The following is a 17,749-nucleotide window of genomic DNA, read 5'->3' on the forward strand; positions in this document are numbered from 1 at the left end:
TATTGACAACAGGCTTTGAAATGTGCATGTACATCCAACTACCCATCTTGAGGAATAAAATGCACATACACTCTCCAAGCTCGGAAAAATGTATATAAAACTTTGAGGATTGTAATCTTAAATGTACATTTGTCAAGCAGCAGTTAAATTTAGACAAAAGGGAATTATTGACAAATTGTCCAAATGCTGGTCTGCAACAAAGTCACCTTCCTCACAAGCTCCTGGTACCAGGTGTTTTTTCCTGGATCAGTTATAGTTAGTTGAAGTCTCTATTCCTGGAGACAGTGGTATAAGATGCAGATTTATGAACATGGAACAAGAATAGGACACTTGGCCCTTTGAGCCTGTTCCAACATTCAATAAAAACATGGCTGAACTGATTTTTAACCTCGACTCTACATTCCTGCATATCCCCGATAATTTTTCATCCCATTGGTCATGAAGAATCTATTTACCTCTGTCTTAAAAATATTTAAAGATTTTGCATCCACTCCCTTTTGAGGATTCCAAAGACTCACAACCCTCCAGGAAGAAAAGAAAGTTTCCTTTTCTCCATCTTAAATGGATACCCTCTTTATTTAAACTGTGATCTTGACTTATACATTCTCCCCAAGAGGAAACATCTTTTCAACATCCACCCTGTCAAGTCCAGTCACTGTCTAATATGTTTCAATTACGTTACCTTTTACTCATCTAATCTCCAGAGGATACAGGCCTAGTTTGCCTGGCCTTTCCTCATAAGACAATCACTCATTCTGGATATTATTCATGGAAGAATCATAGAACCCCTACAGTGTAAAAGCAGGCCATTCAGCCCATCAACTCTCTGAAGAGCATCCCACCCAGACCCACCTCCCTACCCTATCCCTGTAACCCCGCATTTCCCATGGCTAATCCACCTAGCCTGCACACCGCTGGACACTATGGACAATTTAGCATGGCCAATCCACCCAACCTGCACACCTTTGGACTGTGGGAGGAAATCGGAGCATCCAGAGGAAACCCACACAGTCACAGGGTGAATGTGCAAACTCCACACAAGAGTCACAGTTTGGAATCGAACATGAGTCCCTGGTGCTGGGAGGCAGTAGTACTGCCACTCTGTCACCCTACAGTGTAGTAAACCTTCTCTGAACTTCTCATTTAAGAACTCTCCATTTGTGGCAATGAGTTCTTCCAGTGAGTTTTCAACTCACACACTTTGATGAGAAATGATTTAGGGAAAGAGAGAGAGAGAGAGAGAGATAAAGAGAAAGAAACATAACATAGATAGCAACCTTTCGCTGATTGAATCCGAACGGAGTCATGTGAACTCTCTTTGAAAGTGGTGCAGGCTCAGTTTCTCCATCTAAGTTGCTTGTTCTTTGAAAATACGACATGGTTGCTGCTATAGGTGACAACCTTTGCTTTGTAGCATTCTTTCCAAATATTCTGAGTACCTTTGTAACAGATATTTAAACAATACAATAAACTAGCAAATGTGCATCATCCAAATAAAAGAAACATACGTGCAAGCTGTAGATCTGAAACAAGAGCAGAAAATATTGGGATCAGGTAGTCAACTGGGGTTAGATGGGATGCTCTTTGGAGGGTTGGTACAGACTCAATAGGCCGAAAGGCCTCTTTCCTCACTATAGGAATTCTATGATTCTATGTATATGGATGAATGTAGATTGAGGTTTGAAGAAAAATCATATCGGACTTGAAAAGTTAACCTTGTTTCCATCTTCACAGATGTTGTCAGACCTGCCGAGTTTCTCCAGTACTGTCTGCTTCTATTTTAATGTTTATTTCATGACCTCTCTAATGGTAACATACATCAGAAACCATCTACCGAAGCATATTACTGATTTTCAACTTTCCTTTGAATTTGTTAACTGCTTGTGTAGCAGTAAATATTGTTTTCTGCTTAATAGCTCCTAGTATTCTTTCTTTTAGATATTCTTCGTGAATTTAACCCTTCATTGACTGGATTTTCAACTGGAAAGGGAAATCTTGAAAACCCCAAAACATTCCTGAATCAAGCTTTTCCTGGAGCGTTAGCTGCGTGTGTATTTATGTTTGGTTCCATGACTGTCCCATCGATGAGGCATAGTTTTGTGTTCCTCAATGTAACCTGTGCACTGCAGCAGAACATTCATTAGAAAACATTCCATTTATTGTCCTCTAATTATTCCCACTTCCGCCAATTTGATTCTCTCAACATCATATGAAACGGCTGAGGCACTAGATGCAGCAAAGGCTATGGGCACTGACAACATCCTGGCTGCAATATACTAATGACCTGGGTTTTGTCCTCTAGCCAATCTGATCCAGTATAGCTAGTACACTGGCATCCACTTAACAATGTGGGATTTTGCCCAGAAAGACATCATTGACAGTGTTATCAAGTGACATTTACGTAGCAATTATCTGCTCAACAATATTCGCTTTAGGTTTTGTCAGAGCAACTTAACTCCAGACCTCATTTCCACCTTGGTCCAAAGAATTTCAGAGAACAGGAGATAGCTCCTGCCACTGATCTCCAAGCTGCATTTGAATAAGTATGACATCAAGGAGTCTATTATCATAGAAGTCATATCACGGAGGTCTACTGGTTGGAATCATACCTAGATGGTCATGGTGGTTGGAGTTTGATCATCTCAGTTCCATGACATCTCCGCAGGAGTTCCTGAAGGTAGATATTTTCCAATCAGCCAATCAGAGATGTAATTAAATACCTGTAGGTCAGGTGGAGCTTGAACCTGGGCCCCTTGGATCTGAGGTAGGGACACTACCACCTCAATTAAGGTAAGGTGACCATAGTCCTAGAGGAGCATAGAACTGCTCCCTCATTAGAGAAAGACAACTGGTGGTGGGTTTAAACTGAGGGTCACCACGCCACAGATGAGGTGTGAGTGTGAGAAGGAAAGAAGTTACCTTCATGGTAACCTCAGCTGGTGCAGGAATTGAACCAGTGCTGTTGGCATCAGTTCCTCAGATATTGTCCTTAGCGGAAACAGTTTCAACTGTTCTAATTCTGGAAAAGTGTCATACAGGACTCAATACGTTAACTCTGTTTCTTTCTCCACATAGGCTGGTAAACTTACTGAGATTCTCCAGAAATTTCTGTTTCTATTTTGGTCATAAAGGCTGCTCATCAATGGCTTCTCAAGGTCAATTCTTCAGGGGTTATAAATATTAGCCTAGCCAGCAGTACAGACTTCCAATGAATCAATGATAATAAGCATATCCTACCATGAGCAAGAAGTAACTAGTTGGGTACCACAGGGTTCAGTCCTTGGACCCCAGCTATTTACAATCAACATTAATGACTTGGTACTGGGATAGAAGGCTCTATAGCCAAATTTGCGGGCAACACAAAAATAATCAGGACAGTAAATTGCAATGAGGAAATAAGAACCTTATAAATGGATATAGATAGGTTAGGAGAGTGGGCCAAAATGTGGCAGATGGAGTTTAATGTGGATACGTGTGAGGTCACGCATTTTAGTTGGAAAAATGGGAAGGCAATCAATTATCTAAATGGGGAGAGACTTCAGGGTGCTCCCAAAGACTCCAGTGCAGAGGCATCTGGATGTCCTCATTCATGAGTCTCAGAAAACTAGCATGCAGCTACAGCCGATAATAAAGAAAGTGAATGGAATGTTGGCTTTTATAGCTAAAGGAATAGAATATAAAGGTAAGGAAGTATTGTTGCAACTATACAAGGCATTGATGAGACCACACCTGGAATATTGTGCACAGTTTTGATCCCCTTATTTGAGGCAAGATGTAGTGGCATTGGAGACAGTTCAGAGGAGGTTCACTAGATTGATCCCAGAGATGAGGAATTTGTCATATGAAGAGAGATTGAACAGTTTAGGCCTATACTGTCTGGAATTTAGAAGAATGAGGGGAAATAAAATTGAGGTATTCAAGATGAAAAAAGGTATAGAGCGGATGCTTCCACTTGTGGGGCATTCTAGGACAAGGAGTCATAGTCTTAGGATAAGGGGTAGCAAATGTAAAACAGAGTTGAGGAGAAATTACTTCTCCCTAAGGGTGGTGAATCTGTAGAATTTACTACCCCAAAGTGTGGTGGATGCTGGGACAGTGAGTAAATTTAAGGAGGAGTTAGACAGATTTTTAATTGGTAACAAAAACAAAGTTGCTGGAAAAGCTCAGCAGGTCTGGCAGCATCTGTGGAGGAGAAAACAAAGTTAACATTTCAGGTCCAGTGTCCCTTCCTCAGAAGTGATGGTGGCTGGGAAAACGTCAGTTTATATACAGAAAATAGGGAGGTGGGTGAGGTAGGGAGGAAACAATAAGATAGAGCCCAAAGAGAGAGAAAGACAGTTGGACAGACAAAGGAGTTGCTAACGATCAGGCTGGGAGGGTGAGTAGTTGTTAATGGGGACTGTTGAAAAAGAGTAAGAAGGAAAATCTAAATGCAAAATGTTATGCATCAACTGCATGTTTTTCTCTCAATGAGCAGGGATCTTCCAGGTCAAGTGAGAAGATTAGTGGACATCATGAAAAATCATCCAGTAAGTGTTCTCCAGTTATGTTAAATCTTTGCTTTCTGAATCTTTATTCCAAATTGGAAAGCCTCACTGGTGAGTGGTGCTTTCTGCTTATGCTCCCTCTGCCCCTTGATTCCAAATCAACTCTCAATATATGGTATTCAACAACTGAATATCCCACACTTCTCTGAGGGTAGAGAATGCTAAAGATTCACAGTTTTTGAGAGAAGACCTTCCTCCTTACATCAGTAATGAATGATCATGACCTTATGCTGGGACTGTAGCACTGTGTTTTAGATTTCCCAATCAGCCAAGCCTTCGTTAACTGAGGCACAATGCAGACAGGGCATTGAGGGATGACTCAGCCTACTCACATTGAATTCCATGGCGGATTATACATTTTTCTTCACACTGGTGGGAACTTATAGAGTCAGACAGTCATAGAGATGAACAGCACAGAAACAGACCCTTTAGTCCAACTCGTCCAGGTCAATCTGATATCCTAAATAAATCTAATCCCATTTGCCAGTGTTTCGCCCATATCCCTCTAAACCCTTCCTATTCATATACCTATCCAAATGCCTTTTAAATGTTTTAATTGTACCAGCCTCCACCACTTCCTCTGGCAACTCATTCCATACACACATCACCCTCTGCATGAAAATGTTGCCCCTTAAGTCCCTTTTGTATCTTTCCCCTTTCACCTTAACCCTATGCCCTCTAGTTTTGGACTCCCCTCCCCTGAGAAAAATATCTTGGCTATTCATCCTATCCATGCCCCTCATGATTTTATAAACCTCTATAAGGTCTCATTGAGCAGCTTTGTGTGAAGAGGTGTAGTTTGATGAATTCGGCCCTATAGCATTACAGACATGGTCATTGCCAATGATATTATGCTTCTAATTGGCTCATGAGATGTGGCCAACAACAAAGCTGTGATTTATTGCTCATCCCTAACTACCTGTGCCCCACAACAGATCATCTCATGAACATCAGTGCTGGATGGACCCTTTGATTTAATGCCCATTCACTTTTCTAATGGTTAGGTACAACTAAGTGGCTTGCCCAGCCGTGTCAGAGAGTAGATAAGAGTTAATTAATAAAAGTTAATGTGAGTCTGCAGTCACATGCCCTGACTCACCTGAAGAAAGACTGAGGCTCTAAAGATCATGTTTTCAAATAAACCTGTTGGACAATAACCTGGTGTCATGTGATTTCTGACTTCCTCCAAATGGAATAAGTGAATCAATCAGAACATTCATACTTGTAGCTAATTCCAGATGTATTATTTAATTGAATTTAAGTTCACCAGGTGGGTTTTAAACTCACATCTCTGGACCATTAGCCTAAACCTTTAGATTATTAACCCAGTAATATTGCCACTACGCTACCATCACTTTCCTACTTGAAGCATGAAATCAGTGAATTTAGCCAATGGCTTCACCCAATGGTCAATCTCTGCAATTGAAGTGGCTAAAACAGCTACGGCATTTCTTGTTTTCTGTTCTAGAAAATCGATTTTCAGAATGACTGGAAGATTATCAACATGTTTATTGGTGGAAATGACATCTGCAATTACTGCACTGATTTGGTAAGCAAATTGCTTGAGATCCAGAATGACATTGTTCTCTTCGAATAGTTGGGGTTTCCTTTAAACTGGACTGGTCAGACAGAAAATCCATGGATAGAGACAAAAAAAAAACTGCAGATGCTGGAATCCAAGGGAGACAAACAGGAGGCTGGAAGAACACAGCAGGCCAGGCAGCATCTGGAGAAAAGGAGCAGTCAACGTTTCGGATATTACCCTTCTTCCCAGCCTCCTGTTTGTCTACCTAGAAAACACCCCATGGGATTGGGTTAATCAGCAGTTTTGCATGTCAGCGATTGACCTGATTTCACAGAGAATAAAATCTGAAACCAGCCCTTCTCTAGATCTCAACAGTTTTCCTGATTGGCAGGTAAGGTGAAAATGGCCTCCACAGCATCGTACAGAACATAAGGAGGCCATTCTGCACTTGTGCCTATGAATAAGCTAACGAAGTATCCACCTCAAAATCAGAAATTGCTGGAGAAACTCAGCAGCTCTTGCAGCATCTGTGAAGAGAAAGCAGAGTTAATGTTTCAATTCTGGTGACCCTTCTTCAGAACACTGAAGGGCATTGGTGGATCAAATGAGTTTTTAAAACAATTGACGGTGATTATATGGTTACTATTAGACTTGCTTCTTTTAATTTATTGATTTCAAACTTCTCTATTTGCCATGGTAAGAATCAAACCTATATCCCCAGAGCATCAGCCTTTGCCCCTGGAATACCAATCCATTGACATGATCAATACCTCACTGCTGCCTGATTCAATTTCCAGACCCCATCTGCCACTGGCTCAGGATGGGCTCCTCACAATTTTCCATCATTCGCCACTATTTAGTTGTAGCAGGAGTCTGGTATCATTTTAATAAGACTGGGAGCTAACATAAATCTGTCGCCAAGTCTGCATGGATGGGGACACAGTGATGTTGTGATTTTGCAGCCATTTTGGGTGCAAGTAGAAATTTATCAACCAGTAGCGATTTGTGGTTCCTGGGTCCTATGTACTTGCAGGTTACTGAGTTTGCTTTGACTGTTTTCTTTGTTCTTCTTAGGCTTATTACTCTGCTGTAAACTTTGCAAGGCGAATTGAAGAAGCTTTGGACATCCTTCACAAAGAGGTAGGTCCCAGTTAACACCTCAACTCCTTGGATTCTACCCCTCCATTCCAGACTCTTAAATTAGTGTTTGGTGCTAATATCTTTTGAGGCAAAGTGGGTAAAATAATCCTCAAACAAAAAATTTACTGAATTGGACAAGTGCCTGACTGTGATGATAGGAGGAAAATAATCAACGTAGCAGTCATTCTGATCGAATTCTCAAATGTTTGGGAAATACAAGGTTGAGTCCCCTAGGTGGGGTAGTAGGTCCCAAATCTGCTTTATTTCCATCCATGTAAAGCTCAGTCTTAAATCCCAGTTGGGGAGCAGGCAGGAAAGTCTTCAATCCACACCCAAGACCATCATCAGTGACAAGTTTGAGGGCATTCTCAGGGCTATATTGGGAAATCTGACCAGCTCGCCCTCCTTAGAAACTACACCTGTTAAAAGCAGAACACTTAACAAGAAGACCCGAACACCTTTTCTTTAATAGAGATAACAAGGTGTAGAGCTGCATGAACAAAGCAGGCCAAGCAGCATCAGAGGAGCAGGAAGGCTGACGTTTCTTTATTTCTTTATTTTTCTGCCTTTACATTCTATGTATTGGTTTATTTTTCTATGTTTTAAGATGGTGCTGGAGAGTGGTGACACGACACAACACTTTTCACTGTATTTTGTAACAAAGTAATGTGACAATCAATAAATCAAATCCAACTTCGTTTTGGCTTGGGTCTTTAGACATCAAAGAGAGCTGATGCCCTAACTTGAACCCAGAAGGGAAGAAAAAGCGTTTTCTGTTTGATCTGTTAAAAGGCTCTGACTTGGTCTTTTGGAGCGACATGATCTTAGTATTTTACAGTGTACTTAGAGTCACAGAGTCACAGCACGGAAACAGACCCTTCAGTCCAACACTGACCAGGATTTCCCAAACTAAACTAGTCCCATTTGCCTGTGTTTGGCCCATACCCCTCTAAATCTTTTCTGTTCATACACCTGTTCAAATGTCTTTTAAATGTTGTTTCTGTACCTCCAACTACCACTCCCTCTGGCAGTTTATTCCACATATAAACCACCCTCTGTGTGAAAAAGTTACCTTCAGGCCCCTTTTAAATCTTTCTCCTCTCGTCTTCACATTGCCTGTTTTCTGAGTTTGATGTCTCTATCATGCTTAAAAACGGTGTTTCTTCAAGTGTAATGTATTTCACAAAACATTTCAGCACAAGAGAATCCAACCATCATCAAATTATTAATAAAATCATCAGCTCTGACTTTGAAGAAGTATTGGGAACATTTTTAAATGAAACATACCTAGTGAATAACATTGAACTCATTGTGCTTGACCCATCATTAAATTTGGTGACTGTTCATATTTTGCACTCCAACTTCACTACCTAGTCTCTATTTTCCTCAATACCTTCAGCCCCAGTATGGATTCTGTAAACACCAAGTTGTGTAGCAGGCAGTGCACTCAAGTTCACAACTCTGCGTGAAGTATTTAAATGGCTTATCTTGAATTGCAAGAGCATGTCTTATTGTTCTTATCTTCCCTACAACAGAGGAGCAATTTGTATCAAGCCTGAAATTATGTTTAACCCATATTCATTTTCAGTTAACTTGGGTTGGTCTTATCTGACATTAGCAATATTCACTGGGAACTAGCGTTCCATTGCTTTGCTCCCTAATTTTTGCTCAGTGTCTAGCAATAGAAATAAGGGGTGAAATTTAGCACTGGTCCATAATGAGAGGTTGAAGGTGTGGAAGCATTAAATTTGGCAGGTGGGGGTCTCTTCCACCCTTTTCACATTTGCCTTGATTGGATCCCAGTGTGGGAAGGCTCAGGGGCAGACCCCATTATTGTACTTCTATGGTTCAGCCTACCTGGTCCGAAAGAATTTAGATGAGGCCATGCACATGATTCGGGATTGAGTCAACTGCAGGATTTGAAATTCTGCCCAGAAACACAGTAAGGATCCTCATTTAGCACTATTTACTAAGTGAACAGTTACCTACGTATGTAAACAAACCCAGCAGAATACCTAGTTGTTACCCCTTGCAAAGGTGTCTGTATATCACTGTGGGAGAATGAAGACTTGCCGCTGTATGTTGTTCTGCAAAATCCCTTGGACGCATTTCAAAGCTTTGCAAAAAAATGACTTGCCTTAAAGTTTTAAACTTAAATAAGGGTAACTATGAGGAAAGGAAGACAGAGTTAGTCAATTAAGTTAGGGGATAGTCCAAGAGACATGCATTGATGGACATTTAAGGAGCTATTTCAGAACACACAGCAAAAAATACATTCTAGTGTGTAAGAAAACCCTTGGGAGGGACATATACCATCCAGCACTAACCAAGAAAGTTAAAAATAGTGTCAAATCTGTGGTTGCTGAATTTGCTACAACACACATATAGGTAGAAAACTAAATTATGAAGGGATAACAAGGTCAGCTTTCCTGTTCCTCTGATGCTGCTTGGCCTGCTGTATTCATCCAGCTCTACACCTTGTTATCTCAGATATTCTCCAGCATCTGCAGTTCCTACTATCTCTAAATTATAAGGGGGACATGAGGAGTTTGCAGAGGGATTTATGTACGTTAAATGAGTGAGCAAAAATTTGGCAGATGGAGTCTAATGTGAGTAAATGTGAACTTCCACTTTTGCAGGAGAAATAGTAAAGCAGCGTGTTAATTAAATGATGTGGTGGTGCCAATGCTGGACTGGGGTGGACAAAATCAGAAGTCACATGATACCAGGTTATAGCTCATCTGATGAAGGAGCAGCGCTCCGAAAGCTCGTGATTTCAAATAAACTTGTTGGACTATAACCTGGTCTCGTATGACTTCTGACTTCGTTATCTAAATAGAGACAGACTGCAGAGCTCTGACGAACAGAGGGATCTGGTGTCCTGAATCACAAAAGATTAAACAACAGACTCAACAAATGATTAGGAAGGAAAAAGGAATTTATTGCGAGAAGAATGGAATATAAGAGTAAAGATGTTTTACTGCATTTGTTCAGGGCATTGTTAGGAGCACATCTAGAATGCTGTGGATAGCGTTGGTCTCCTTACCTAAGTAATGATACACATGTGTTAGAAGCAATTCAGAGGAAGTTCACTCGACTAATACCTGGGATGGAGGGTTTATATTATGACATAGAACTTAGAACAGTATAGGTCATTCGGCCTACCATGTCTGTGTTGACCATGATGCCTGCAAAGGGTCCATATCACTCTATTCTCTGCCCGTTCATGTGTCTGCCTAAATGCCTCCTAAACGTTGCCGTCGTATCTTCTCTGCCACCTCCCCTAACTACACATTCCAGGCACCTACTACCCCCTGTATATAAAAACTTGCCTCGTACATCTCTTTCAAACTTTTCCTCTCTCACTTTAAACCCATACCTCCCCATATTTGATATTTCCACTCCAGGGAAAGAGACTCCAAATATCTACCCTATCCAGGCCTCTCATGATTTTATATACTTCTATCAGGTCACCCCTCAGCCTCCGACACTCATATGAGAACAATCCAAGTTTTTTCACTTTCTCAGTATAGTTAATTCACTCTAATCCAGACAACATCCTGTTAAACTTCTTTTGCGCTCTCTCCAATGCCTCCACATTCTTCCTATGGTGCGGTGAACAGAACTGAGCATAACATTCTAAACGTGGCCTGATCGAATTCTTGTACAGTTGCAACATGACATGCCAAATTTTATGCTCAATGCCCGAACGATGAAGGCAAGCAGCCTTCTTTATCACGTTATGCACTTGTGTTGCCACTTTCACAGAGCTATGGACTTTGACTCCAAGATCCCTCTGTACATCAATGCACCTAAGGGTCTGACCATTTAAGGTATACTTTCCTCTTCCATTTGACTTCCCAAAATGCATCACTCCTTACTTGTCTAGATTAAACTCCATCTGCCATTTCTCCGCCCAACTTTCCAGTTGATCTATATACCTCTGGATCCTTTGAAATTCTTCCTGTGTTTTCACAACATCTCTAATTTTCATGTTATTTGTAAACTTACTAATCAGCCCACAGACATTTTCACCTAGATCATTTATACATATCACAAACAACAGATGTCCTAGGACTGATCCTTGCAGAATGCACTGGTTTGAAGAAGTTGGAAAATACCCCTTCACAACTACCTTCTGTCTTCCATGGCCGAGTCAATTTTGTCTCCAACTTGCCAACTCATCATGGGTTCCATATGATTTAATCTTCTGGATCACCTACCATGGTGACCTTGTCAAAAGCTTTGGTAAGGTCCATGTAGACAGCGTCTACTGCCTTACCCTCATCAATCACCTTCATCACTTTCTCAAAAAACTCAATCAAATTCGTGAGTCAAGACTCACGTTATTAAAATTTCCAGAACAAGTCGTCAGACAGACAGTAGCGAAAGGGGTAGCAGATAAGGGGTTGACTTTGAGAAAGGGGACTGTCAATGCAGGATATTTTAAGGGCGTTGTACTTAAATCCACATAGTATATGAACAAGGTAAATGAGCTTGTACCACAGGTGAAATTGGTGGATACGATGTTGTGGGCCCAAGGGCATCAGGGCTGGAAACTAAATATCTAAGGGTATACGTTCTATCAAAAAGACAAGCAGATGGACCAGGGGTGTGGCGTTGGGGAGCATGGTTGACTTGTTAGTAAGAAATGAAATTGAATTGAAAGCAAGAAATGATATGGAGTCAGAAGGCATACAATCTGTATGAGTAGAGTTGGGGACTACAATGGAAAAAGGAAAAGGAACAAGCAGTAGTCAGGATGTAGGGAAGATAATAAGCTAGGAGATAGAAAAGACATGTAAGAAAGGCACTATTACAATGATCATGGGGAACTTCAACATACAGGTGGACTGGCAAAATCAGGTTGGTAACAGACCCTCAAGAAAAGAAGTTTGTGGAATGTCTATGAGATGGTGTTATGGAACAGCTTGTGGTAAAGCCCACTAGGGAACAGGCAATTCTGGATTTGGTAATGTGTAATGAGGCAGACTTGATTAGGGAGCTTAAGGTGAAGGAACCCCTAGGGGGCAGTGACCATTATATGATAGAATTCACTCTGAAGTTTGAGAGTGAGGAGCTGGAATCAGATGTAATAGTATTTCAACTGAGTAAAGGTAACTGCAAAGACATGAAGGAAGAGATGGCCAGAGTTAAATGGAAGAGGAGCCTCGCGGTGAAGATAGTGGAACAGCAATGGCAGGAGTTTCTTGGGCAAATTAAGGAGGCACAGCAGAAATTCATCCCAAGATAGAAGAAATATACTAAGGGGATGATAAGGAAACCATGGTGACAAGGGAAGTCAGGAACAGCATATTGACAAATGCCTACAATGTGGTGAAGGTTAGTGGGAAGTGAGAGGATTGGGAAGCCTTTAAAAACTACCAGAGGATAACTGAAGAAGCAATAAGGAAAGGAGAAGATGAAATATGAGAGTAAGCTAGCTAGTAATATAAAACAATATTTCATGTGTTTTTTAACATATATAAAAGGTAAGAGAGAGGCAAGAGTGGACATTGAACTGCTTGAACATCAGGCTGGCGAAGTAGTGATGGGTAACAAATAAATAGCAAAGAATCTGAATAGGTACTTTGCATCAGTCTTCACAGTGTAAGACACCAGCAGGATACCAGAACTTCAAGAGAGTCAGGGGGCAAAGGTAAAGAGAAGGTGCTGGGGAGGCTGAGAGGTCTAAAGGTGGAAAACATCATCTGACATGGATGGACTACACCCAGAGTTCTAAGGAAATAGCTAAGAAGATTGTAGAGACATTGGTTGTAGTCTTTCGGGAATCACTGGAGTTGGGGAGGGTCCTAGAGAACTGGAAAATGGCTGATGTAACGCTGCTATTTAAGAAGTGAAGGACAGAAGAGAGGAAATTATAGGCTGGTTGACCTGAACTTAGTCATTGGCAAGATTTCAGGGTCCGATATTAAGGATAGGATTGTGGAGTACTAGGAAGTGCATTGTAAAATAGGCTAAGTTAGCACAGCTTTGTCAAGGGGAGGTCATGCCCGACTTCATTGAGGAGGTAAAAAACAAGTTACAGTGAACATGATCTTTTTGGGGTTCCAAGGGGCTCTCGACAAGATACTGCATGGAAGGCAGCTAAATAAGATCCCATTTGTCAGGGGCAAGGACTTAGGAGTTCTCATTCAGGATTCTCTTAATAAAGTTCATGTGCAGGTTCAGTTGACGGTTAGGAAGGCATTTCAAGAGGGCTAGAATGCAACAGCAGAGATATACTGCCGAGGCTACGTAATGCTCCAGTCAAACATCATTTGGAATATTGTGAGCAGTTCTGGACCCTGTACCTAAGAAAGAATGTGCTGGCATCGAAGTAGATCCAGAGGAGGTTTATGAGAATGATCGCAGGGATCAAGAGTTTGTAATATGAGGAGTGGTTGAGGACTCTGATCTATACTCAATGAAGTTTTGAAGGATGAGAGGGGATTTCATTGAAACTTACAGAATACTGAGAGGCCTGGATTGGGTGTACATGGAGAAGTAGGAGAGACGAGGACCCGCAGGTACAGCTTCAGAGAGAAAGAATGACCCTTGAGAACTGAGTTAAGGACAAATGTCTTCAGCCAGAAGGTGGTGAATCTGTGGAACACATTGCCACAGAGGGCTGTGAAGGCCAAGTCATTTAGTATTTTTAAGGTGGGCTAATGCTGACATTATGCTATGGGAGATTATCCTTCACCAGCAAAGAAATGCATGTTTTATTAATAATACACCATCCGTACAAAAACTGTCATTGAGTACTTTACACATCTGCAAAATGAATACTGTGCATATTGCTGAACAAAGGCACATTTTGTTTACAAATCAGAATGCACAGCCAATCAGCACTCTCGTCCCATGCAGAATAGGTGTTGTTCCCTGTTTAATTTGGTATTCTTGCAAATTGTCCTGATGAGATGAAAAGCTTCAATAAGATGTGTCTTTTATTTTGGAGGAATGCCCAGGTTCTACGCTACCAAACAACTATTTGAGACTCTGCATATAAGACCATTTTTCCAACTCAGTTTAGACTTCTGTTGCTCTGTCACCTTTAACTCTGACCTTTTACCTTGTTTCAGGTTCCGAGAACTTTCGTCAACCTAATTGAGGTATTAGAACTCATTCCTCTAAGACGCCTCCACCAAGATACTCAGCTGAACTGTCCCAGAACACTTGTAAGGTATAGTAATTCCACCTTTCTAAAAACATTCTGGCTTTAATTTCAGCCCATTTTTTGATGACAGTTGTGTGTATATAAATATTATCCATAAAGTTCTTGGTAGAGCAGGGCCACAAAATAATCTCAAATTCTAGGACAACTCTGGGTGAATTATGCCTTCACAGGCTTAACCTTTTCTTATACATTTTTGAAATGCAGATGCTGTTGGCAAGTCCAGCATTTACAGCTCAAATTAACCCAAGAGGTTGGAGATGGGCTTCCCCCTTGAGCCTCTGTAGTTGGATTGCTCAGTCCTTTGAGTATAGGAGTTGGGATGTCATGTTGAGGTATACAGGACGTTGGTGTGGCCTCTTCTGGAATACTGTGTTCAGTTTTGGTTGCCCGGCTGCAGGAATGATATCATTAAGCTGGAGAGCATTCAGAAGAGATTTACTAGCATTTGAATGTGACTATTGAAACTGGTTCCAATCACTGCAATACAGACAGTAACAACTCACTGTGTAAAAAGGTGTTATTTATCTCACCTCACAATGCTTTGGCAATCACCTTAAATCTGTGTCATCTGGTTACTAATACTTCTGCAACTGAAACAATTTCTCCTTATTTGGTGTCATGTTGTGTCATTTAGTCAGAAGTATGCAATGTTATGAAGGGGTTTCAATTATTAATATTTCTGAATATTTATGTCTAAAAAATTCTGGGAACGTGTTCCTTTGAAGTACTGAGGAGATACCAGGACCTGTTTTCTTTCCATGGTCACTAAAAAGATACTTTGGACATTTGTTTTAAAAGCACCCACTGAAGTCACATGACTTAAGATATCTATTTGAACTTGTTTATTGGAAATCACATGTCTGAGTTTATGGCTGTCAGGAGTGTGGCCATTTCAGATTGTTTGGAGTTTAACTGAGATGCAGCCTGCCATGACAAATGCCCCCAACTCATCACATGAAACACTTTTGGAGAGTCCAGTGCGAGCGCTGAAAAACTGATACAGCCGGTCTCCTGACAGGACTAACCTGTTGAAGAGATCCTCTGGACATCTCTTCAATAAACTGTGCCTTACAAGATCCCAGAGAAAACCACATGTAACCAATAACAATTGTCTGTGTCTAATGACACCCAGCTACATGTACCAGAATGCTAGACTGAATTGAAAGCCATCTAGGACATATCATACACTTTTCTCTTCAAGAACTCTTGGATAGGCACATGGATGATAGTAAAATGTAGGGTATGCAGGACAGATTGATCTCAGTAGGATAATAGGTCCCACAACATCGTGGGCCGAGGGCATGTGCTGTGCTGTACTTTTCTATGTTCTATGTTCTTCAACTAACAATGATATGGTCAGAGGTTTTTAAAACATTAATCTCATTTAAGAAAGTTTCTTTAATTTTTCATTGGCATGTGTGTTGGTTATTTAGAAGGGTATATATTCATACTGTTTCTTTTATTGAATAAGTCTTGTTTTATGACAAATCAATAGTTTTGTGTTTATTAATAAAGCCTGGTTGGTAGATTTAAAGTCTGAAATTGATAGATTGGTATGTATAATTGGCCCTGTGCTGGCCCAGTGACGATGTTGCTGTTTTAAAGCTAAATATATTTTGTGACAAATGGGGTAGTGGAACGAGAGAAAGTGCACTCCTCCCACGTCTGCCGTAATAACAGTAAAGATACTCTGTCATGATCCCTGGGCATTTCTGTTATCTAGATTGATTGCATGAAAGGCACCTTCTAGAACACAAGGTACATGCTTCCCGGTGGGCACACTGACACATGACCCAATGAAATGCATTACATGAAAACACAAAAACTGTGAGAAATTGATTTTCTACTGTTCCCAACAGAATGCTGTGTTACTGTGTGGTAAAACCCAATGAAAACTCTCCAGAGCTACAGATGATGATCGAAGCCAACAAAGCCTATCAGGTATTTCACATCACTGTTTGTGACCCATTTGTCTCATCTGGTTACATTGCTGCTCATGTTATATTGTTGTTCTACAGTTATAACAACGGCGTTGCTATTGTAGAGGTGGTGTGATGGTTTTGCTTTTGCACTGGTGTAGTGATGGTGTTACTGCTATACATGTGGTGATGGTGCTGGTGTAGTGATGATGCTGTTTTACTGGTGTAATGATGGGTTCAGATATAATGATGGTGTTGCTGTTGTACCAAGGTAGTGATGGTGTTTTTTTTTAATTCATTCATGGGATGTGAGGGCATCACTGGCTAGGCAGAATTTATTGCCCATCGGGCAATTAAGAGTCAACCGCATTGCTGTGGGTCTGGAGCCACATTTAGGCCAGACCAGGTAAAGATGGCAGTTTATTTCCCTAAAGGGCATGAGTGAACCAGATGGGTTTTGCCCCGATAATCAACAATGGTCATCATGAGACCAAATTCCACCATCTGCCATGGCGGGATTCAAACCCAGGTCCCCAGAACATTATCTGGGTCTCTGGATTAACAATCCAGTGATAATACCACTAGGTCATCACCTCCCCAACTGTTGTACTGGTATAGGGCTGCGCTTGCTGTTGTACTGGGACAGTAATGGTGTTGATGTTGTACTGATGCAGTGATGGTGGTACTGTTATACTTGTGTAGTGGTGGTGACACTGTTATACTTGTGTAGTGATGGTGGCACTGTTATACTTGTGTAGTGGTAGTGGTCCTGTTGTACTGATGTAGGGCTGGTATTGCTGTTGTAGTGGTGTCGTACTGGTGTTGCTGTCTTACTGGTTCAGTGATAGAGTTGTCGTACTGATGCAGTGATGGTGCTACTGTTGTACTAATCTAGTACTGGTGTTGCTGTTGTACTGGTGTAGTGCTGGATTTGCTTTGAACTTGTGCAGTACTGGTATTGTTGTCATACAGGTGCAACAATGATGTTGTTGCCATGGTGTAGTGATGGTGTTGTAATGAAATAAAGATGTTGCTGTTGTTTAGGTTTAATGATGGCGTTGCTATCCGAATACTGTAGTGACGGGTTGAGGTTCAGGTGCAGCGATAGTGTTGTTGTCACCCTAGTATGGTGACGGTGATGCTGTCATCCTGGTTCAGTGATGGTGTTGCTGTTGTCCTGATTAGTGACGGTGTTGCTGTCGTCCTGGTGTAGTGACAGTGTTGCTATTGTCCTGGTGTAGCGACAGTGTTGCTGTTGTCCTCGTGTAGTGACAGTGTTGCTTTCGTCCTGGTGTAGTGACAGTGTTGCTGTCGTCCTCGTGTAGTGAGTGTTGCTGTCGTCCTGGTGTAGTGACAGTGTTGCTGTCGTCCTCGTGTAGTGACAGTGTTGCTGTCGTCCTGGTGTAGTGACAGTGTTGCTATCGTCCTGGTGTAGTGA

The 17,749-nt window shown here is 41.3% G+C and overlaps 1 protein-coding gene across 1 annotated transcript in view; it reads left to right on the forward strand.

Moving 5' to 3' along the window:
- The window catches only part of plb1 (phospholipase B1), a 197,092-nt gene that overhangs the window by 100,316 nt on the left and 79,027 nt on the right, over nucleotides 1–17,749 (forward strand). The window contains exons 35-40 of the mRNA XM_048596672.1: nucleotides 1,939–2,047; nucleotides 4,478–4,529; nucleotides 6,016–6,096; nucleotides 7,147–7,212; nucleotides 14,298–14,398; nucleotides 16,252–16,333. Of these exons, the coding sequence (XP_048452629.1) occupies nucleotides 1,939–2,047; nucleotides 4,478–4,529; nucleotides 6,016–6,096; nucleotides 7,147–7,212; nucleotides 14,298–14,398; nucleotides 16,252–16,333 (491 nt within the window). The remainder of the gene's footprint in view (nucleotides 1–1,938; nucleotides 2,048–4,477; nucleotides 4,530–6,015; nucleotides 6,097–7,146; nucleotides 7,213–14,297; nucleotides 14,399–16,251; nucleotides 16,334–17,749) is intronic.

This window comes from Rhincodon typus, chromosome 5, assembly GCF_021869965.1.
Source record: "Rhincodon typus isolate 14 chromosome 5, sRhiTyp1.1, whole genome shotgun sequence".
NCBI lineage: Eukaryota > Metazoa > Chordata > Chondrichthyes > Orectolobiformes > Rhincodontidae > Rhincodon > Rhincodon typus.